We start from the raw sequence: 23,844 nt of genomic DNA, 5'->3' as shown, positions 1-23,844 counted from the left end.
TGTTTACAGTTGCCTCATCATTTGGCTATCCATGCATGACTCACAACCAAACCCAAACTTCAATATGTCGTCAACCGTGCATCTATGACCTGTACTCGTACATCCATTATGTATATTCCCATGCAGGTCAGACGTACTTGAAAGTCGCTGGCTGAGTAAGTCAGATAAATATGATATTGCAGTGCCTGTGTTATTCTGATTACGATGCTACATAGTTGACAACATATGGAAGTTTCTGGCCGTGGGTCGTGCAGATAGCCAAATGTTAAGGCAACCACTCATGATAAGTGGGAAATCTGGGTTCAGGTTCCAGTCCGGCACAAATTTTCATTGTTGTCATTCCACTCTGCAGCTGATGGTTCTCCTTATTTGCAATTGAATTCATTTAATGTATTTCATAATGGCTATAGTCACTGCAGTGCCTGTTCCTTTGGCCACACATGCACATTCAACACAGGCATTGCAATATTGGCAGTCATCATGGTTCCTCAATGGCTGCCGGAGTAGCCTCTTCGACATGTTGAATGAGGCCCCCAGGCATACAAACTGAGTGCACCCAGTGACCTTTTTTGTCCCTTGCTGCCATTTCCCCAAGAGGTACAATCTTCCTCTGTATGTTTGAACTGGTGACAATTAATGGACCCTTACCCGTTTGCGTTTGCCACCTCTTGATACCAGACAAAACATGTTTCCCCAAAACAGTTGGAGTGAGTCCCAAGGGCTCAGTTTCAGCAAAAGGCATCACCTCAGACTTGTTTGTTAGGGGGATCTGTATAATACCTTGAGTCCTCCCTGTGCCCTGTCCATGCCGTACAGGACACCTAGATCTAGCGTTGAAATACCACTCACAGTCCAGCAGACAAGTAATGACAGAACCCGTACTTTTTACAGAGGAGACATGATCCACAGAGAAGGATAGTAACTGAGGTACCTTTGGTACCGGTACCACCCACCGATTTGCAGCAGTTGCCAATCGTTTGACAGTAGTCAGGGTGATTTCCAGCTGCTTATGAACAAGTCAACTTATCCTGTGTTCAAGAATAGCATTCACAGTGGGACTACATTTTGGCTGGTGCAATGTACTACAGCGTGGTGAACAAATAACTCGAAACTAAGCCCGCTGATTATCTTTTATATCTGTTGATATAGAAAATTACTAATTCCCTATAAGAACTGACGCAAATACACAAAATGAGGTTTCTGATAATAATTACAAATTTCTTAAAACTAACTAACTGAGGATAATTACAGTTATCAGCAAACTTCATACAGTTAATTAATAACGTATGTAGATAAAATATACTCCTCTTTAAGGGAAAACCAGATGTAACATGTTTGTTTGAATATGTACTACAGTTACTAAATCACAACGCCAATTAACTACAAATTAAATTATGCACAGCCCAATGGTAACTTCCGAAAATTCTCAAAAATGCATATTTACTTGCTTTGATATACAACAAAATTCAGGAGTGATCTATTCTTTGGCAGTAACTGTGAACCTCAAATACTGATTTGTTATGAAATCAGGTACTTGTTCAAAACACTCGTACTGATAATTTATGAAAATATACTTTTATAAATAACCTACTTGTCATGTTATTACATAATGAAATCACAGAAAGATTGTTTTGAACAAGGATAGGCCTACTGTTTAAAAAAAAATAATTAAAGGGTGCAAATAAGTTAAAGCCTACAATTGCCGATGATGACAGAAGGTGTTTATCGAGGCACTCACGAATGTTCAAAATTTCACAGTATATCACAATACAAAAAGATACTGATATAGTCAATGAAAGATGCAGAAGTGACACAAACAGTACAATATGTGAATCAGAATTTCAAATCAACACACAAATCTTGCACATGCAGTCTCTAATGAAGGAAGATCCCGAAATTGGCTCTTACATATAAACAAACATGTGAAATCCATGTATTTTAAATATTTATACATACACTTCTCCCCCCCCCCCCTGAAGTACTAGGAAGGGTACAACAATTGAGGAAACTGGGGCAAGAAACAAAAATAGACTAATTGTTGCAGGTATCTCGTATAACAGCTGTTTAGTGTCACAGTCATCATTCTACTTTCATAAATGTTATATTCAAGAAACAAACAGTTCAAATTGGAGTCATACTGACACCAACTGACTCAGTGCAAAAACCAATAATAAATTTTAGTATGTTCTACATATAAAAAAGAATGAAATATCATTGGATTCAACTGACTCACAGGGAGAACATCATGTATTCTGAAAACAATAATTTTGAAAACAAAGGAGACATATGTGTCCAATACATACCCAAATGTGCTTATGGGGTAATATTGACCCTAGTGGTTCTAGAAGGGTTAAATCAGATGAGGCTTGAAGTGGCCATAAACAGCAGTTTGTACAGCATCCAAGTTGAATTAAAATGTATGAACTGCAATGTTGGCGTCTTCTACATTATTGGCACCAGAGTATTCCCACCACCAACTTTTCAGTCAGTTTCGATAGAGGCAATGCTACTGAGGCCATCTGTGCAAAGAAAATGGGTAAGCTACAACTGTGTTTGTTTAGTATTACTGCAGATTTATCAAACAGCTCTCATATAGGCCCTGCACAGGAGTGACATATTACAGGAAAAATTATATTAAAAATGTGATTACTTTAGGAGTAAAGGAGATGAGTCACCGATAACCAGAAGCATTGAGTTGCCAGTAGGAACACACAAAAAGACAGAAAACTTGCTAACTTTCAAATCGGCTCCTTTCTCGACCTAAGACTATACATGCATACAGAAACACATGCACGTACACGCACACGCCTTTGCCCCTTCCTAGTGCTGGCTGGATGCACAATGCCAGGAGTGCAGTTTGGCGGATGGACTAGGTTGCAGTGGGGTTGAGTCAGGCATGGTGGGTAACTAGAGGTTTAGAACAGAAGGAGCCAGCCAGTTTGCTGGCTAGAAATGCAGGAGGGAGGAATGACAGGTGCATGGGCTCACCATGTAACCAATGAGTGTCTGAGCTAATGGAGAGCAGTGCATGTTGAAGGTGACGTGGAGAGATGAATTGAGAGAGGGTGATATGACATAGGAAGGGGAAGCGGTTGGGTGGTGGGTGTGGGGACAGTCAGTTAATTGAGATTTAGGCCAGGGTGGTTCCAGAAACGAAGGAAATGTTGCAAGAATAACTTCCATCTGCATAGTTCAGAAAATTTGGTGGTGGAGGGAAGGATCCAAATGGCCTGGGTTGTGAAGCAGCCATTTAAATTGAGCATGTTGGGCTCAGCTGCACGTTGTACCACAAGGTGGTCTAGTTTGTTCTTGGCCACAGTTTGGTGGTGGCCATTCACATTCAGGTGGACAGCTGGTTGTTTATGCCGTCATAAATTGCTGTGTAGTGGTTGCAGCAGAGTTTGTATATGACGTGGCTGCATTCCACAGGGATATGATCCTGTGGCAAGGGGTTGGGAATGGGAGTTGCATAGAGATGGATTAGGATGTTGTGTAGGTTTTACTACAATGTCATCAAATATCATATGTGTATTTTATTTGTAAATATGCAGATAATCATATTTCATATCACTTAAATAAGATATACATTTTCACACATTGAAGTGGTTTTATGTTGGGCTTTTTAATAATTATGGCATATATTTCATTTCAAAACAAATAATCATTTCCAATTATCACATGTAATACTAATGTTAATTCGAGTAAAAACCCTAGCTCTTTGACAGTCAGTATCCCCAGGGAAAAAAATTGTCATTGCCATTCTTACACTGCATTGTAGTATAATGTTCTCTCAACTAATGGATAAGGTCACATGAGGTGCACGCACGCTGTGAGCAGAATGGAGCAAGAAGGGTTAAGACGAGGCTTTCCTTTGAGCAATACAAGTTCATACTTTGTTTTGTTGTTTTTATGATACAAGTAATGTCTTCATCAGTTTTGAATTCAGCCACTGATCAAACAATTACCCATATCAGGATACTTTTAAGAGTTATGGTACTGTTCATGAGTTGAGTAAGAAGCATTTGGTTTCTTTTATACTAACAATGGAAGCTATGATGCTATGTTGTTGTAACAGTTTACAAAAAAAAAATCTGTGAATTAAGGATAAAACAAATGTACAGCGCACTGTGCAGGCTGCAAAGTATAAAGGCTCAGGTACTGTGTGTAGTTCTAAGGCATGGCTTATATGAGTATGAGTTTGCAGCAAATGTTAATCATTTCAGACAAACAAACACTATTGAAAGTGAATAGCCCCATAGATCGTTAAAACTGTGTGCTGGGTACTCTTGAAAATTAACATGTTTGCATGAACAAGGAAACCAGTCTGTCTGTCAGGGGTTAATGTATGCATTGTTACTGTCATGGTCTTCAATCCAAAGACTGATTTCATGCAGCTCTCCACACGAGACTAGCTTGTGCAAGCCTCTTCAGCTCTGAATAACTACTGCAACCTATATCTATTTGATGCTGCTTACTGTATTCAAGCCTAAGACTCCCTCTACAATTTTTATCACTTATACTTCCATCCACTACCATACTGATTATCCCTTGATGACTTGGCATCTGGGTTAACCAGACCCTTCTTTTCCGCAAGTTGTGCCACAATTTCTTTTCTCATCGTTTCTTTTTCTTCTGTACCTCTTCAACAGTTATTTAATCTACCCACCTAATCTTCAGCATTCTTCTTTAGAACCACATTTCAAAAGCTTCTATTCTCTCCTTGTCTGAACCATGTTTCAGTTCCATACAGGTCTGCACACTCTGAACAAATACCTTCAAAAAAGACACATTTACACTCCTGGAAATGGAAAAAAGAACATATTGACACCGGTGTGTCAGACCCACCATACTTGCTCCGGACACTGCGAGAGGGCTGTACAAGCAATGATCACACGCACGGCACAGCGGACACACCACGAACCGCGGTGTTGGCCGTCGAATGGCGCTAGCTGCGCAGCATTTGTGCACCGCCGCCGTCAGTGTCAGCCAGTTTGCCATGGCATACGGAGCTCCATCGCAGTCTTTAACACTGGTAGCATGCCGCGACAGCGTGGACGTGAACCGTATGTGCAGTTGACGGACTTTGAGCGAGGGCGTATAGTGGGCATGCGGGAGGCCGGGTGGACGTACCGCCGAATTGCTCAACACGTGGGGCGTGAGGTCTCCACAGTACATCGATGTTGTCGCCAGTGGTCGGCGAAAGGTGCACGTGCCCGTCGACCTGGGACCGGACCGCAGCGACGCACGGATGCACGCCAAGACCGTAGGATCCTATGCAGTGCCGTAGGGGACCGCACCGCCACTTCCCAGCAAATTAGGGACTCTGTTGCTCCTGGGGTATCGGCGAGGAACATTCGCGACAGTCTCCATGAAGCTGGGCTACGGTCCCGCACACCGTTAGGCCGTCTTCCGCTCACGCCCCAACATCGTTCAGCCCGCCTCCAGTGGTGTCGCGACAGGCGGGAATGGAGGGACGAATGGAGACGTGCCGTCTTCAGCGATGAGAGTCGCTTCTGCCTTGGTGCCAATGATGGTCGTATGCGTGTTTGGCGCCGTGCAGGTGAGCGCCACAATCAGGACTGCATATGACCGAGACACACAGGGCCAACACCCGGCATCATGGTGTGGGGAGCGATCTCCTACACTGGCCGTACACCTCTGGTGATCGTCGAGGGGACACTGAATAGTGCACGGTACATCCAAACCGTCATCGAACCCATCGTTCTACCATTCCTAGACCGGCAAGGGAACTTGCTGTTCCAACAGGACAATGCACGTCCGCATGTATCCCGTGCCACCCAACGTGCTCTAGAAGGTGTAAGTCAACTACCCTGGCCAGCAAGATCTCCGGATCTGTCCCCCATTGTGCATGTTTGGGACTGGATGAAGCGTCGTCTCACGCGGTCTGCACGTCCAGCACGAACGCTGGTCCAACTGAGGCGCCAGGTGGAAATGGCATGGCAAGCCGTTCCACAGGACTACATCCAGCATCTCTACGATCGTCTCCATGGGAGAATAGCAGCCTGCATTGCTGCGAAAGGTGGATATACACTGTACTAGTGCCGACATTGTGCATGCTCTGTTGCCTGTGTCTATGTGCCTGTGGTTCTGTCAGTGTGATCATGTGATGTATCTGACCCCAGGAACGTGTCAATAAAGTTTCCCCTTCCTGGGACAATGAATTCACGGTGTTCTTATTTCAATTTCCAGGAGTGTATATTGGATTTTAACAAATTCCTCTTCTACAGAAATGCTTGCCTTGCTACAGCCAGTATGCGTTTTATATCGCATCTACTTCATCCATCAGTTACTTTGCTGCTCAAATAGCAAAACTCATCTACTACTTTCAGTGTTTCATTTCCTGATCTATTTCCCTCAGGAACAGCTGATTTTATTCGACTGCATTCCATTAATTCATTTCAAGACACTATCCATTGTGTTCAACAGCTCTTCCAAGTCCTTTGCTGTCTTTGGCAGAATAACAATGTAATTGGCAAACCTTATAATTTTTATTTTTTCTCCCTGAACTTAACTTAACTTAATTTCTTCTCCAAATTTTTCTTTGGTCTCCTGTACTGCTTGGTCAGTTTACAGTTTGAATAACATCAGGGATAGACTACAAGCTTAGCTTAATCCCTTTTCAACAACTGCTTCCCTTTCCAACAACTGCTTCCATTTACTGTCTGTTGATTCTTAAGATTGCAGTCTGGTTTCTGTACAAACCTCTGTTTCATCCCTGTTACCTTCAGAATTTTATTCCAGTCAGCAGTGTCAAAAACTTTCTTCAAGTTTACAAATGTTATAAACATAAGTTTGGCTTTCTTGAATCTTTCTTCTAAGACAAGGTAAATATAAAATGCTAGAAATGTTTCAGCTTTCAGAAAAACTCCTTCTTCAGAAATAGAAAACCTGCTTATCACTGTCAATGCCACCTCTCCCTACATTAACATCCCCAATGTCCATGGCTTTTCTGTTATAGGACAGTTCCTTTCCCAACATGCGACTGACTGACTCCAAACCTACAACCTCCTTCCTGGTCGCCATTACCAACTATATCATCACCCATATTTCTCCTTTGAAGGCATCACCTGGATACAAATCTGTGGCTTAGCAATGGACACCCACACAGCACATACTAACTTAGTCATGGGCCATCTAGAGGAATCTTTCTTAACAATTCATATTCATTGATGACATCTTCATGATCTGAACTGAGTGTGAGGACACCCTATCCAGAACCTCAAAATCTTCTCCTGCATTTGCTTCACCTGATCCTTGTCACCCAACAAGCCAACATCCTAGACGTTAACCTCCACATGTTTCTCATCATGCCCTGAAATAAGAAATATCCTCCCCTCCCCTCCCACAGTGATATTCTGCCACCCAGCCAACCTATGAAATATCGTTATCCGTCTCTACTCTACCCCTGTTCAAAAATCCCTTGCCTGACAATTTATACCCCTGCAAGACCTGTCCTATACATCCTCCCATTACCATCTACTCCAGTCCTGTCACTGGCACTACTTTAACTGTCAAAGGCAGGACCACCTGTGAAAGCAATCATGCAATCTACCAACTTAGCTGCAACTACTGTGCTGTATTGTATGTGGCATGACAACTAACAAGCTATCTGTCTACATGAATGGACAGTGCCAAACTGTGCCAAGAGAGAGCTGAGCTTGCCACCCAATAAACAGCCTATGCCATCTGGATTCTTCCCATGGACTCCAGCTTTTGTGTAATGTTCATTCGTAAGAGCTCCCTGGCTTCAACCTTCATACCTGCTACCCTCCACCTGCCTATCCCCTTCACTGCTCCCACTTGCATACAATGCATACTCACCTGGATGCTCCCACAGGGAGCACTAGCATCTTCCCCCACCCCTATGCTTCTAAACCTCTCATTTGCCACCCCACACACTTCTTAATTACCCCCCCCCCCCCCCCCAATACACACCCCATCCATATTGCTCCTCATGCCGGATGCAATCGCACCTTAGTGCCTATGGACAGTGGCCCTGTGTATATTTTCTTCGAGTGAAGGACTTTGTCCGAAAGCTGAAACATTTCTGGGATTTTTTCCCCACTGTGTCCATCTGCGAATCAATGCCTTCTCTGTGTGGTGAGTGGCAATCTATCCTTTCCATATTATTCTAATTCCATCCTGGGTTTTCCACTGTTTTATTTCTCTCTGTATTACTGCTACTAAACTTTAGTGATTTGTGCTGCATATTACATCACAAACCAAATACCTTTGCAAGGAGACCAAGAAAATATACAAGTGTACAAGAAAAGCCCTTTATTGGTAACATGGCATTCTAGTTTACAGGGTAGCATTACATAACAATAAAAGCAAAATGTGATTCACGCACACTACCCAATAAAGCAATAAAATTATGTAAGCAAATAGTGCATACATATAAAAACATGTGCAAATATTTAAAATGACAATGCTATTTGACACAAGTCAAATCTGCCAGTCAACGACATATATCTTTTTCAAAATTAGGCCATTAACTATAATAATCTCTTATCACATACTCATTTCATTCCAATATTTTGGAACCTAAGACAGCACATTTGTTACAAATACCCACAATTTATAACACAAAAAATATCTTATCAACTGCAATTGTGTGTAATCTTTCACATAATTTTTAGTGTTTTCTTTGGTTATGATTTATTTAAATTAAATATCTTCATCTTGAAATAGTGGAATTACTGAAATATATCATCATACATTCCAGAGAGAAAAAGTAGATAAAGTAAAGTAAAGTAATTTAATAAATAATTTATCATATTTTCAGTGTGGACAATATTAATAAGACATTCTTACACTAAAAAGTGCTTTTTCACACAGAAAGACAATTGTTTTGACTACTTATGAATTGCGTGTGGTACTTTCTAAAAGATGTCTACAAGAAATGTAAAACTGTTATATTGACACTTATTTGCAGTCAAGAGAAATTCCTTAGAAGAAAAAACAGTAATGATACATCGAAAAAACTCCTTAGCATTCATGTGAACAGATTCCTGAAAGCTTAACAGTAAAAGTCAAATGTCCTGGAACTCACTGTTAGAAGTCAAGGGCACAATAGGGGTTAATGCGTTCTTTCATGTCATTGGAAGGTTGTATGTGATAGCAGCACATAACTATATCTACATAAAAAGATGCATAAATTTTTCCCCAAGATGAAAAATGCACTTAGAACCAGTGGTTCCATTTTATAAGCTAATTTGGTTCATTAATAAGAGCAACAGATTTTGAGTTTTCTCCATATAAAGGCCACAATTGCTATCAACCTTCAGCAACAGTTCTCTTCATCTCAAAAACTCTCTTCCACACATTTCTCACTGTCTGCAAATGGAGATATGGGCTAGAAAGACTATCACTGAACACTGATAACATTTATGTATTATCCCAAACTTGTTCTCTTTGAAGGTCATAATGGGAAGTAGAATATCCATAAACAAAATTATTATAACAATTTTTGGTAACAGATGGTTAAAAAACAATAGTTCTATACTCTAATAAAAATTACTTTGTGATTGTGATTGACAGACTGTTGTGGTGGGGCAGTGTTGCCAGTATGCTGCCAGTCTGCTTCGCAAGGTGCCACATATAACCACAAAAACAAGACAACACAGTTTGCATATGGCACTGGGCCCCTGCCATCTGACTCGCTGAAATGTATCACAGTGTGGGACCTAGGTTTCTACTCTTGAACTGCCATACTGAGAAAACAGTCACTAAAACATTACAGTTTCAGAATTCAGATTATGTAAACATACCATACAAACTAAATGATAAATGTGTGCTTTAATTCAATATTTTACAACTTGATTTTGTATCTTCCAGAACATCCAGATGTAAATACACAGTTTCTTTGATCAAACTAATTTTGTGTGAAGAAGATGACAGTTTCTGACTGTACTTCAGAAGTATGGAATGAAGAGATAAAGATCAAAGACAGACACAAACATTATTACAGTGTGTATTTTGTAATCTTGTGCCTGGAAACATAAGGACATCTGCTGAGAGACTGTGGCTCTTTATAGTGCTAGGTGGTGATTGATTTTACATTGTTATCTGAAACCAGAATCTGACAATCAAAGCAAAACCCAATTTAAATTTTAAAAATAGTAATATCAAAAATACTCACGATACAAGTGGAAAATCCACTTACTAGTTGCATAACAACAGCAACTGGCATAAGTCACAGACGCAGTTTAAAAATTTGATTAAATATTGGGCAGAATTTTTAAAAATTTCATTGGGATATGCAACAGATAAAACGGGAGAGAGACAAGCAACGAAGAGAATATGATAACGTAGAATGTAAAAAGAAAAGTGAGAAAGGAAGAAAATTGCTTTAATCCAGAAACAGCAACTGTAAGCACTCCGTTTTCAGGCCACAAGTGGCCCATCGGGACCATCCGACCGCCTTGTCATCCTCGGTTGAGGATGCGGATAGGAGGGGCGTGTGGTCAGCACACCGCTCTCCCAGTCGTTATGATGGTTTTCTTTGTGGCATCACAAGGCTGGGTGCGTCTCAAAAAATGGCAACAGCAGCATGGTGGCTGGATGGTCACCCCTCCAAGTGCCGGCCACGCCCAACAGCGCTTAACCTCGGTGATCTCACGGGAACCAGTATATCCATTGTGGCAAGGCCATTGCCAGAAACAGCAACTGTACTGTACTGTATTATAAATTCATACAAGTTATACTTTCTTTGGATATAGTATGTTATAGACAGTGCTCATCTAAAGATGATTTATGGACACAATACAAATAAAACATGTCTGTAAATATGAACAGAAACTTTAAAAATCTGCATGCTTGCCCAGCCCCCCACAACCTCCCTCCTCTGACACTCATTTGCAAGTGATAAACCTGCTATTTGAATAACATAACCAATGAGTATGCTAAACCTTTCCCCTACAGCTGGGTACCTGCAACCTTCCAAAAGTTGATATAGAGACTTAGGCAGGTGAGTAAATTATCTAACTTGTAGTGGTTTCCTTTTTCCCCTTCAGACTGTTCTAATGGTCTAAACCAATTCAATTTCTGTAGCAGCTTTACTTCCATTCCTCTACGCAACACACAATTATTATAAAGCAATGAAGGTTATTTATCAATATTTCAAAGGCTGTAGAAATACTTTGGCCAAAATAAATGCTGCTGGGAAAGTTAACAATAATGAGTAAGCATCAGCATAACAACAGCTACATTCAAAAGAACAAAAATTATACAGTACCAAGGTAGATGTGATAAAATAACAAATAAGTGGATGAAATCATTGGAGAATGGAGAATGGAATAGATTTTCATCTTTTTGTTTACAAAATGTCAAATAGGAGATATAGAAGGTCTAAATTTATACTTGCAGATGACAAAAGATTCGCCATTGTAATCAGCAGTTAATTGTCTGCTCGAACAATGCTGAAAAATTTTGTGTCACCATGATGGAAAACTCTTTTTTAACACGTTGACTGCTACACACACAGTGCCAGACATTTCACTGCCAGGCCAGGACAGACCATAGCATCAGGCATGAGGCTCTGCTGTGGGTACCGGCAAGCACACAGTGTCAGGAGTAATTCTGTATTATAGCTGGTGGTGGCATTGTGGCATTTAAAGTGGTAAGTACAGAATAACTGAAGTGTTGGTATCAATGAAAGAAGAAGATAAATCTGTTGCCTTTCTTTGGGTGATGTTGCTTAGTATGATTAACGGTACTGAAATTGTTGACCACTTAGCTATAGATGCTATGGAAGAAGACATTACTCAGATTAAAATTCCAAATATGGATTACTTGGACTAAAATTTAAAGTGCAGACTGCAAATGAGTGCTAACTAGAAGACTGACAACATGAATGGAAGCAGACAACAAGGCACAATGGCAAGAGTCATGCAATTCATCTACTTGGCTTCTTTAATAGCTAGACTCGGATTTAACAATGGGCATTTTCTCAAACATCTGCACATTACTCAGACTGCTTCTTGTTTGGTGGAGTACAGAAGAACTCTCAGCATGTCTTTTTTTGTCTGTCAAGGATGACATGAAACTATGACTGTTCTCTCACACAAGTGAATGAAGTTTGGTCATCTGCCGCCCCCGTTTCTAATGGCCATGTTAGCAATACACTCAGAACTTACAATACACTCTGCAGATAGTGACATCCAGTGCCAACATAATGGAGCCCATATGTGTAAAAACATACTGTAACAGTAATGATGTGTAACAAATCAAAGTTACTGATGGATCTGTTGCTGAATAATGATTACAATGGTGATTATTTGTTTATCACCTGCACTAATAAACAATAATGTTGAAAATGTGGTTGAAGAACAGTTGGAAATACACCAGAAGAAAAATCTTACTGGAAGAAGAATGACGTTGCTGGGACATATCCTACACATGTTTCAGGATTAATTAAATTGCTCATAGGGCAAGAAAGCAGCAAAGTCTGAATATGTAATAGTGTTTATTGGGGATATTTATCATACACTATATAAAAGAGATAAGTAGAGGAAATCAAGATACTTCATTATATACTGCTGTTTGTTTGGAGAAAGAGACAATTAGGAAGTTCAGAATTTGGTATTGTGTTAAGAGTGGGATCTGCTGAAAAACACAGACCGAAATGAATCTGAAATATTTACTTTACTTTATGTTTGTTTGTTTGTCTTCTGGTGTTACTCTAGTTATTATTTTTGGTCACTAGCAGGGCATTCTTCTTATATTGAATGTAATATTAGCTCGCATTTCTCTTTCATACTCCGAATTAATATGTTAAAATCGTATTAGAAGAATATTTTTATTGGGTTGCCACATATCATCTCCTGTTAAGCTGTCATGAAACTTTTAAATTATGGCTTAATGATATCTGTAATACAAGAAATTAATATGTCTACAGTATATACTGGAAATAGTTATAATGGAAGCCTGTAGAAAGAAATGGAGATCTCCAAAACAAAGAAATAACACATCAAAGAATGGAAAATTTGAAAACATAGCATGCTTTTAATGTGTTTGTTTTAAGTTATTAGAATTTACACTGAAAAGTGAAACAGTGACAAAAATTAAAAGTAACTTAAAAAAAAGTAATAATAATAATAGAAATTAATATTAGTAACAGAGATGGATAAAAGAATAATAATAAAACAACATTCTTGTCTATTAATTTAGATTCACGAAAGGCCAAAGCTACATTTCCAATTGTCATTTTTAGAATGACATTTACTCAAGCACTATGCAGTACATACAAGGCAAATGCAAACTGCATGTTCTCGGATTTAATTTTGAAATGGAGAGAGAAAAAAAATTACAATAAATAAATGAATTTAATGATGCGAAGAAAATACAGTTGTTACGACTGCTAATTGGGGGGAGGGGGGGGGGGGGGCGGGAGGCACGTGAACCATAATAAATAGAGTAAAATTACTTTTTTTCTCATTGTACAGAGGGCTCTCTTAAGCAAGTTTGGATGCACGAAACACAGATTTATGTGCTTAGGCTTCTGCTATTATATAGAAAGAGAATTCTTTTTATAATAGCTTCTCCTAGAATAAAATAATAAGAGTAAGCTACCAGCTTATACAACAATTAATGTTCCATGTATTTTTGTGAGGTTTTAAAAACGAGTAACAGGCAAAAAGTGCAAATTTAGGACACCCAAAAAGCTGTTTTGAAATATATTTCAGTTTCAATAAGTGAAAGGAAAACTTGTGACCACCAGCAAATGAAATTGTTTTCTCCAAGTGAGATGCTTCCAGAATAGCATCCTATAAGTGATCACTTCAAAGATAAGAAATGTCTTACATTGTTAATAATGAGCAAGAATTCCTCAAACAGGACAAGACTCAATTATGACTGTGCATGTCTGGACTACATTAAAAGCTGCAATAAACAGCATGTATAATTGTCACTACTTTTTAATGTATTCATTACTGCACTGTATTACTACAACAGTACATATGTTTTGATATTATTAACAGAAAGTTACAAAAAATGGACGGAGACACATTACAAGACTGCAGACCATCATTTTATATTCTTTAATAAGCCTGTAACATGGCTCTTGCATTTAAAATTCTAACACTGTGCAAAAACTGCAATCAACGTAAAGTATGTACTGAGGGCACAGGGTGTGTGTGTGTGTGTGTGTGTGTGTGTGTGTGTGTGTGTGTGTGTGTGTGTGTCATGATAAGCTTTAAAGAAGATATGCAGTGAAAAGGTGACACAAAAACGAAGTATTGGATATTACTAAAATCACAAGAATTCAAGTACAAAATATAATGTTTGCTACCAACAAATATCATGATAATTTTTATCTATACAGAAAAAGTTTTTTTTTTTTTTTTTTTTTTTTTTTTTTTTTTTTTTTTTTTTTTTTTTCACTGAGTCCTGTATTGTTTCACGTGGCATACTCTGCACTTTAATTGAAATGATACATGAAATTAAATTTTTTGAGAATTCTCAGATGCTATCACTGAAATATAATGAGAAAAAAATCAAATATAATTATAATTTCTTTATATACCACATTTTGTTACAAGGAAAACAAACAATTATTTGAGAGTAATGTTTGACATCAGAAATCTACATCCCAAGAATTGTCTTTTGATGGTATAAATATTTTTTGTACTGTTACCACAGTGCTTTACATGTATGTTCCAAATTGCAAAAGCAAATTGAAATTAAAATTCAATATAGGTCTATGCACAAGCAAATAGGTCACAATTTTGTTTTTTTCTCACTTTTTAGACTCTCTAACTACTATTAAACAAATATAAAATATTTCCTGTTTGTACACATTATTTACAATTAATAAATTAAAAGTGATAAAATAAAAGAATCAGTGATAATAATATAATTATGGCAATTTCTGGCACTTAGGATTTCAAGTGCAAGATTTTTGTACAAGAATACTGGTAAACATTAGCATAATTTGACAATTTAATGTACGATTATAACACACAGCACCATCAGTTACCTAGAAAATGTTTCAAAAACTGAAGTTTGAAACAAAATCTAACTAGTTTAAGGAGGTAGTCAAATAGATAATAAAATTAAAATTATATAAAATATTGTACATCCTATACATTGAGTATTATCAGTGGTACCACATATACTGTGTACAAAAGAAGGAAAAAGATACCGAGTCCAACAGTAAATGTGCAATACGTCCACAGCCATTGTCATTTATTTAATTGTCCTCTGTATTAAAATTTATAGTTAATCACATACTGAACTAACATGTCTTTAAGTATTTGTATATAAACTACGACTGATCAATGCTTCCCTGAGGTGAACATTCATCTTCTACTTCTGGTATTACTGAGTCTTCCTCGAGTCTCTTCCGCTCCAATAATAGTTCCTGGCGCTTCTAAAAAAGCATGAGACAAAAATCACAATTTATTTAAAATCTCAGTAAAAATTCTATACAGTAACAGAAGCTGCACAATTTAATAAGCCAACAGTTGCCAATAGCACCTCCAACTCCCAGCAACAATAGGCAATCACATGTTTATGTAAAAAGATAAAGCTTAGAGAGGCTTGACTTTTACATGTTGTTTCTTTCATCCATTGGCAATTCATGATTTCCCAAGCCCTATGAATCTTGAAATTCATTGTCTTTTTTTTCACACTAGGGCTATTGTTAGTCTATTAGAATTTAAAAATTTTCAGTACAAATAAACATCTGAAGAGATGGGCAAACGAAATTGCTAACTCTCAATTTTGTAAGCATGAGCATGATTACACTATTACATGTTATATTTTCAATTGTGCCACATACTGTATTATATTCATGTTCTTGCCTCTGAATTTAAACAAATAAATAATATCCAATAACTCAAACTGACACTTGTTGGACTAGCACTTTCTTCTACCTACCTCTTCAGTTTTTAGGATCATGTTAGTATAAGCCAATCAATCATTTAGAATGTAGTACAATCATTTACCATTGTAGACATTCAAGATTTAATTCCAACCTAAAGCTTTAAAGGCATAACTAGAACACTATTCAGTGAACAACTGAATGTTGTTCTGGTTTGAAGTAGCTATGCATCCTAGTCTCTCTTTTGCATGCCTTTTACACCTGTGCATAACTAATACATCCAACATACATTTGAACCTGATTACTGTAGTCAAACTTTGGTCTCCATCTACAATTTTGAGCCCCCACAGTTCTCCTATTACCGGTTTAACTATTCCTTGATCTCTCAGGTAGTGCCCTGTCAACTGACCACCTTCTTCTGTCAAGTTGTGCCATAAATTTCATTCATCCCCAAACTTACTTAGTAACTCAACATCAGTTACTTGACCTGCGCATTTAATCTTCAACATTCTTCTCTAGCACCAAACTTCAGAACTTCTGTTCTCTTTTTATGTCAATTGTTTATCATCCTGCTGCACTAGTGTTGGTCCTAGTCGAGGGAAAGGGAAATTTTTATCAAAATTCAATGAGGGTGCAGTTGGGCGATGAAATCTAGGGCTGCTGGCAGAATGTGGTAACAGTTGACAGCCAGCAGGTCAGGCAAGGTAAACATGGCACTCGCAGGTGCGGAGCTGCACAGAGGTATTGCACGCACGATTTGTTTTGACTGGAGCAACAACGAGGCAGGAAACATCAGCATTGCTTCGAGTTATTGCGACCTATGTGGCGAGGCACTACGCCAGAGCCAAGAGTGGTGATTAGTAAGTGGCGGATGTTTGAGAATTTATCCCTGCCGAAGTTTCTAACAACACAAGCAGAAGCGAGGGAAAAACCAGTATAAGTAGGTGAGCAATTTTAGCTTGTGTCAAAGTGTGTCTGGTCAGTCGAGCATCAGGACGGACCTGTGCTGCTCTTCACTTACAGGAGCCAGTCTGGCAGCAATGTTATAAGTATTCTGCATAAACTTGTATTCTGTTTTCTATGTACTTCTTTGGGCTGTATTCTGCCTCCGGGGCCGCAACACTGGGGTGGGACGGAACGGCAGCCTGGAACTTGGAGATTGCACAATCTGCCTGAAAGAGGGCAGTGACAGTGGTCTGCAGTGGGTCCAGAGCGGCTCGGTTTCACTTGGGTCTGCAGGACACATTCGTTTCCCACCCGGCATACCGGGTCTGGGCAAGGCGTATGCTGCGGGAGGCACAGCAGTGCTGCAACAGCGCCAGAGACGGTGGCGCATGTTGCCATCCGGCAAGCACCACTAGTGGCAAGTTGCAGCACAGCGTCCTGGAGGGTGTGGGTTCAATTCCAGTCCTACCCTGGGAGCAGCAGCGGCCCGGGGGCCACATGTGACCAGTACACCCACCTTCATCCCATGGTCGGACAGAGCTGGCCAAACGGGGCAGAGGGCGGCGAGGTCCAGGGGGTTGGGTTGGGTTGTTTTGGGGGAGGAGACCAAACTGTGAGGTCATCAGTCCTATCGGATTAAGGAAGGATAGCTAAGGAAGTCGGCCATGCCCTTTTCAAAGGAACCATCCCAACATTTGCCTGATGAGATTTAGGGGAAATCATGGAAAACCTAAATCAGGATGCCGGACATGGATTTGAATCGTCGTCCTCCCGAATGTTAGTTCAGTGTGCTAACCACTGGTGAGGTGTCACTTGGTCAAGGTCCAAGAACTGAAACAGTCTCCAGAATTGCAGACAGTGGAACAGCACCAGACCCAACACCCTGGCAGGTGGCGACCAAGGGAGCACTGCCTACTTCCATCAGTGGGCGGCCTTGATGTTGGCAGAAGCGGCGTCGGCATACCAGGAGTTTGCTGAGCCGGCTGGAATCGCGGGACAGCGCCGGCGGCATGCTGACATTATGCTTCACCCATCGAGTACTGTCAATTAGCTGAATAAATGAATGTTACAGAATACTGCTCTATCACTCTGCACTGAGACTCGACGCTCTTGAAGTTGCTTGGCCTCCTGACAAAATATAGCGCAGTGGGTCCCGGCTTCAGCTCTGCCATCTGGAGTCCCGGATTTGACACACACCGAACCCACAACAGTGGTGTCGGAATTGGTGCTGGTTAGAACGCTGGTACCGGATTTCCACTCCCACATCTTACGTCAAGCAAGCAGCATTGAGGTGTTTGGTTGCATTCGTGACTGTTGGTCTTGCACTTCTTGTTATGTCTTGTCGTTTGGGAGGTGTTCGTCCTTACCAGTATAGGGATGAAAGCAGGACTGTTCACCTGCACACGAGCATGATGTGGAGGGGTGAGTGACATTTGATTTATGGTTTGTGTGTCATTCTTCTGATAATTAGGGTGGGCTTTTTAAAGGTGTCTTTTGTAGGACCGGAGGGGCCTGTAGATTTATCTGGATTCAGAGGAAATGGGAGACATAGTGCCTAAGCAATGTAATTTTTGTAACCTGTAAGGCCACGGTTTACCGTGTACAATGTGGCTTCCAAAGAATTGTTTTATTTGTAAGAGATTTGGTCATTTGGTGTGCAAATTGTTCAGAATGTAGATGGGTGATTATTCGTCACAAGAACTAGAAAAATATGAAGAATTAGCAGGGAGATTTGAGGCACTGTGAGTAGGGAAGGGATGTCGGGTAAAAGTAAATTACGGGTCGTGGAGTGTCACAGACCATTTGACCCAGCAATCGCGGCATTGATTAATCCCTTTTCGGGTAAAGCAACGGAGGATGTGTCAGTATTCCTTAATGACATTATCACAATGGCTGAGGCCAATGGGTGGTCAGATGTTGTAATGTTGAGAGTGGCAAAGTTATGCTTGATAGGGGATGCCAAGTCGTACATATTGTACCATGGAACGTTGAACAATGTGGGGAAATTCTCGGAGCTTTAGGCTGGGTTACACCAGAGGTACCAAAAACAGAATAGTACCAGGTTTTTTCGTGAAAAATTAAGTGCATTAGTTATGAGGAGCAATGCGACTGTGGAAGTTTACTCAGACAGGACTCGAAAACTGAAAGCACAAACGTCCGAACTGACACAGAATGGGGAGACTAATAGAGTGCTGTTACAAGAGGCCGAGAACAGGGCATCAGCTGTGTTTTTGTGGGGAGTACAGCCAGAGATGTCACGTTAGGTGAGAATGGAGAATCCCAGTGATCTTGCGGCGGCTATAAAGATTGCCGCATCCTTAGAGGAGGTAGATTATGCAACGAAGCAAAGGGTGGAGCATAGAGTTCTGGCAGCAGAAATTAAGTGTTTTGGTTGTGGCCAGTTGCAGTGTTACTCATGAGGGAAAATGGGTCACTGGCAGTGAATTGCAGGAGTAAAAGTGGGGGAGGAATCTCGACGGCAGCAGCCGTTAAATGAGAACGGGATTGTTTCAACCATCGGAGGGCAGTCCCGGTCAAATTAGGTAATGCGCTTGTAGGTGCACAGACGTAATGCTGCTTATTAGGCTTGATGAACAGCAGGGAACAAAGGTTTCTGGTTGACACAGGGGCACAAGTGTCTGTTATTAGTCTGGACCTGGTTAGCAGGAGAAGGCTTCAGCCACTATGTTATAGGTTACATGGGGTCAGAGATAATAAAGTGGAGTCATTGGTATGACGGTACTTCAATTCATGATCACAGGAATTAAGTTTAGTGAACAGATAGAGGTGTTACCATGTGTGGGTGAGGGGTATTCGGTGATTCTCAGACTGGACCTCCTTGACAAACATCGTGTGAGGATAGATCTTTGGCAACAAACAGTGGAAAAATCTTTTGCATGGGGGATTCGGTTGCAAATGGAAAAATGTCACAAGGCGCACTTAACATGAAGGTGAAGTCAACTAAACTGCGAACGGATTCATTAAAGGTCGATCAGCAGGATAAAATACCGGCAGGTACAGGGAAGGTAGTTTGGGTTTCGATAAATGCGGACTTTCAAAGCATATGTTGTACATGATGGAGCCACTCTCGAGTGATGAAGAGTTGGATAATGCGCACTGTTTTGTGCAGAGTAGTTGAGCTCATGCAAGTTATGTGGAAGGATATTATACAGTTCCACTAAGTACAGATAACTGCAGCAGAGTGGATTTTAGCTTGTCGAAAGGGTTGTTATTGACCACGTTGGGGGTTTTCGATGAAGACGACCTAATAGGGCATTTAGAGGTGTCCCGTAAGCAAAATGTCGATGCAGCACAATTAAGGGGGAAATTACAGCATTTGCAGGGAGACAACAGGGTCGTGTTGGAGGAAATGTTATTGACATTTAGTGATTTATTCACAATGGAGGGTAGGTTACCAGCAACACCAATTACAAAGCGTCACATACCAATGGAGGATAATACACCAGCATTTAGGAAACCTTATAGGATAGCACGTCATATGCAACCGCTACTAGAGGAGTTTGTAGAACAACAACTACGAGATGGAATCATAGAGCATAGCGATAGTTCATATTCAAGCAATGTAGTTTTCATACCTAAGAAGTTGGTGTATGGTGCAAGGAAATATCAGTTTTGTTGTGATTATACGTTTCTGAATGCAAAAATCATTTCGGATGCATATCTGATTCCAAATATCACGGACACATTCGACAATCTGGGGCAGCAATGTAAGTATTTTATACAATGGATTTATGGAGTGGATACCATTGGTTGGAAGTAGTGCCAGAGGATAGGGCAAAGGCAACTTTTACTGTTTCTGGGGGACACTATAAGTATATACATATGCCATTCGGGTTGAAGAATGCACCAGCAACTTTTCAGCGATTATTAGATGGAATTTTAAGGGGACTGAAATCAAAGACGTATATGGTTTACCTAAATGCATTATAGTATTTTCAAAGGATATACTAGAACATGTATCATGTTTAAGAGAAGTCTTTAAAAGAGTGCAGTCGGCACGGTTAACAATAAATTTAGAAAAATGTAATTTTGCGTAGATGCATGTCAAATATTTAGGTCATGTAATAGTGAACAAGGAGTTCAAACTGATCCTCGGTTAACAGAGGCAGTTCAAAATTTTCTGACACCACGTACAACGAAGCAATTACAATTGTATACTGGATTACGTTCATATTATCGTAAATTTGTAAACGATTTTGCTAAAATAGCCGAGCCAACAAAGATTTTAAAGAAAGGGGTTAAATTTCAATGAACGGAGGAATGTCAGGGACGGAGGAATGTCAGGAATCTTTTGATGGATTAAAGATGAGATTAGTTTCTGGTCCGGTATTGGTGTTACCAAATTTAGAAGAAGACATCATCTTATCATGTGATGCTTCAAATGGCACAGTAGGATGTATTTTGGGGCAAATGGTGAATGGACAGGAGCATCCAGTGGTGTATGCTTCTAGAGAGTTAAATAGGGCAGAGCAGAATTATTCCACAATGGAAAAGGAGATGTTGGCTGTAATATATGGAGTAACTTATTTTCGTTGTTACCTTTATGGTAGCAAATTTAAGGTCATGACTGATCATGCAGCATTAAGATGGTTTTGGGACTCAAGGATCCTTCTAGTCGGTTAACATGGTGGGCTCTAGAATTAAGCGAATTTGACTTTGAAGTAATTCATAAGCCCGGGAAGAAACACGGGAAGGCAGTTGCATTATGTCACAAATTAGACATATTAGAAGTAATGGGTAAGAGTTTCGCGGAATGGCAAAGGGCACAAGCAGAAGATGAGGACTGCCAGGGTTTTAGAACTCAACCACATTTCATTGTGGAGGGGAATTTATTGTTTAGAATTACCAGGTGCAGACCACAGGTAGTGCTAGCAGAGATTGAGAGAGGAAGTCTTAAAGCAGGCCCCTGATCATGTGTTTTCAGGGCATGGTGGTTATCAAGCAACAGGAAGGTGAGTAGCTGAATTATTTTGGTGGTGCACTCGGAGAAGGGATGCGGAACAATATGCAGTAAATTATGTGCTGTGTGCACAGCGTGCAGATGTGACATGTGCAAGAATTCCATTGCAGCGGTTACCAGAGGCTTTGAAACCATTCGAGTTTATCGGGCTAGACATTTGCGGGCCATACAACAAAACACCGGTAGGAAATTGTTATGTTTTAACTATAATTGATCACTTTTCATGCTTTCTAGCCATGGTTGTAACACCAGACCAACAGGCAAGTACGGTAGCACGAGCTTTAGTCAATAACTGGTTATTGAAGTTTGGGGTGCCTGATACCATGATTACGGATCAAGGAACGAACTTCATGCCTAAATTAATGTCACAGTTGTGTCATCTATTGAGAATTAAAAAATTACAGACCAGGCAATTTCATCCGCAGGCGAATGGGAGAACAGAGCGAGTACATAGCACAATTTTGAAAATGCTAAGTTATTATGTGAATGGAAACCATAATTGGGACGTTTATCTTCCATACAAAGTATTGAGTTATAACACTAAAATACATTCAGGAATCGGAATATCACCATTCGAGATGGCCTATGGAAGAAAGATGCCATCACCATTTAACATTCTATGTCCGAAATCGGGAGCTAAGGGGAAGCAGTGAGGGAATTTGCACGAACAATACGGGAAGTTTGGAAGAGGGTACAGAAGGCCAATACAGAAGTGTTAGAGAGGCAGGAAGAACTGAATAAGTGGTTGGGACCTTTAGCACAGTACAGGGTAGGTCAATGGGTACTATTAATCATGAATCCATATACACCTAAGGGAAAGACGAAAAAGTTCTTGACAAAGTACCACGGACCATATCAGGTTGTGCAGATGAGTTCGCCTGTGAATGTTAAAGTGCAGCTGCCAACAAAAACATCCATTATCCACGTGAGTAGAGTAAAGCCTTTTAAAGGAATAGTGGCTCGATTACCTCAATTACAAGGAAGTGCCTCGATTGCACAGGCTATGCAAAGCAAATGGAAGAAGGAGGTCTCAGGGGAAGGACGACAGCGGATGCATAACATTCCATATACGTTACGGTCATGGAGGGAGTAAATTATTGTATGTGTAATATTTTATGGCATGTTTACATTTTGTGTTTTAGCATCAAGGGATAATTTGCATTTTGTTTTTTGTGTGTGGGTTTTTGTTTACTCTGTCTTTTTCTCATGTTTTGGTGTGTCCAATAATAGCTGCATTTTTCTTGTTTGTTGTTTTAGTTTTATGGGGGAGAAAATTACTTTTTTTTCCAGAGAATTCAATAGTGGCAGAATGAACTGTCGGGAATTTTTGAGGATGTCGTACGATGATGTAATATCTTGTAGTGGAAAACGGGTAGTACAGGCATGTTTCGTTCCTTTTCTTTGCAGGGTCAGAACATATGTGGATGTGCTGGGTGATAGCCATGGGGATGCTGATCTATGGTCACAACAGTGGAGATGTACATCAACAGATAATGATCCAGACCTTGCAGTCAAGGGTACTGTATTCATGGCAGCCAGATATATTAGTAACAAGTCATAAGTGGTCACCACGAACAACAATAGAGCTATGGAAGATCAGGAATGAAGTACGAAAATTACACAAATCATTCTCAGAATTGTATACTGCAGGGAGGGGGGAGGGGGAGGGGGGGGGGGGGGCGAGGAATCACATATTAAAAAAAAGTACAAGGGGAGTATCAAGAATTACAGTTGCCTTATAGTAAACTCAAGGAGCAGTTGTCTCGTATAGTGGAGAGTGTGCTACAGGCAGTAACTAGGAACAAGAGGGGATGGATAAATGCAGGGGGAAAGATACTGAAAATAGTATTTGGTATAGCAGATGACGATGATGTCCGAGCATTGAATCAATCGGTAATGCAGGTGTAGCAAGCAGTCAGTGAGGTTAGAGGAACCATAGAGAGGCACGCAACACACTTGTCAAGCCTAGAAACGAGGGTCTTGAATAACACCAAGCTCATACGAACCTTAGTGGAGGAGTTGACTCGATATGCGATAGAGACATGGGAAATTATAAATAGTGATTTAGAGATAC

General features: G+C 40.2%; 1 protein-coding gene across 3 annotated transcripts in view; it reads right to left on the bottom strand.

The window, feature by feature from the left end:
- Nucleotides 1–8,281: 8,281 nt before the first annotated feature.
- Nucleotides 8,282–23,844, bottom strand: part of LOC126278552 (mannosylglucosyl-3-phosphoglycerate phosphatase) — a 207,180-nt gene continuing 191,617 nt past the window's right edge. For all 3 annotated transcript variants that reach the window (XM_049978739.1, XM_049978740.1, XM_049978741.1), the window contains one exon: nucleotides 8,282–15,391. In XM_049978739.1, the coding sequence (XP_049834696.1) occupies nucleotides 15,287–15,391 (105 nt within the window). In that variant the 3' untranslated portion in view covers nucleotides 8,282–15,286. The remainder of the gene's footprint in view (nucleotides 15,392–23,844) is intronic.

The sequence above is a fragment of the Schistocerca gregaria genome, chromosome 6 (genome assembly GCF_023897955.1).
Source record: "Schistocerca gregaria isolate iqSchGreg1 chromosome 6, iqSchGreg1.2, whole genome shotgun sequence".
Lineage (NCBI taxonomy): Eukaryota > Metazoa > Arthropoda > Insecta > Orthoptera > Acrididae > Schistocerca > Schistocerca gregaria.
The sequence above is the reverse complement of the archived record's forward strand: the minus strand, read 5'-3'. Positions and strand labels throughout refer to the sequence as shown.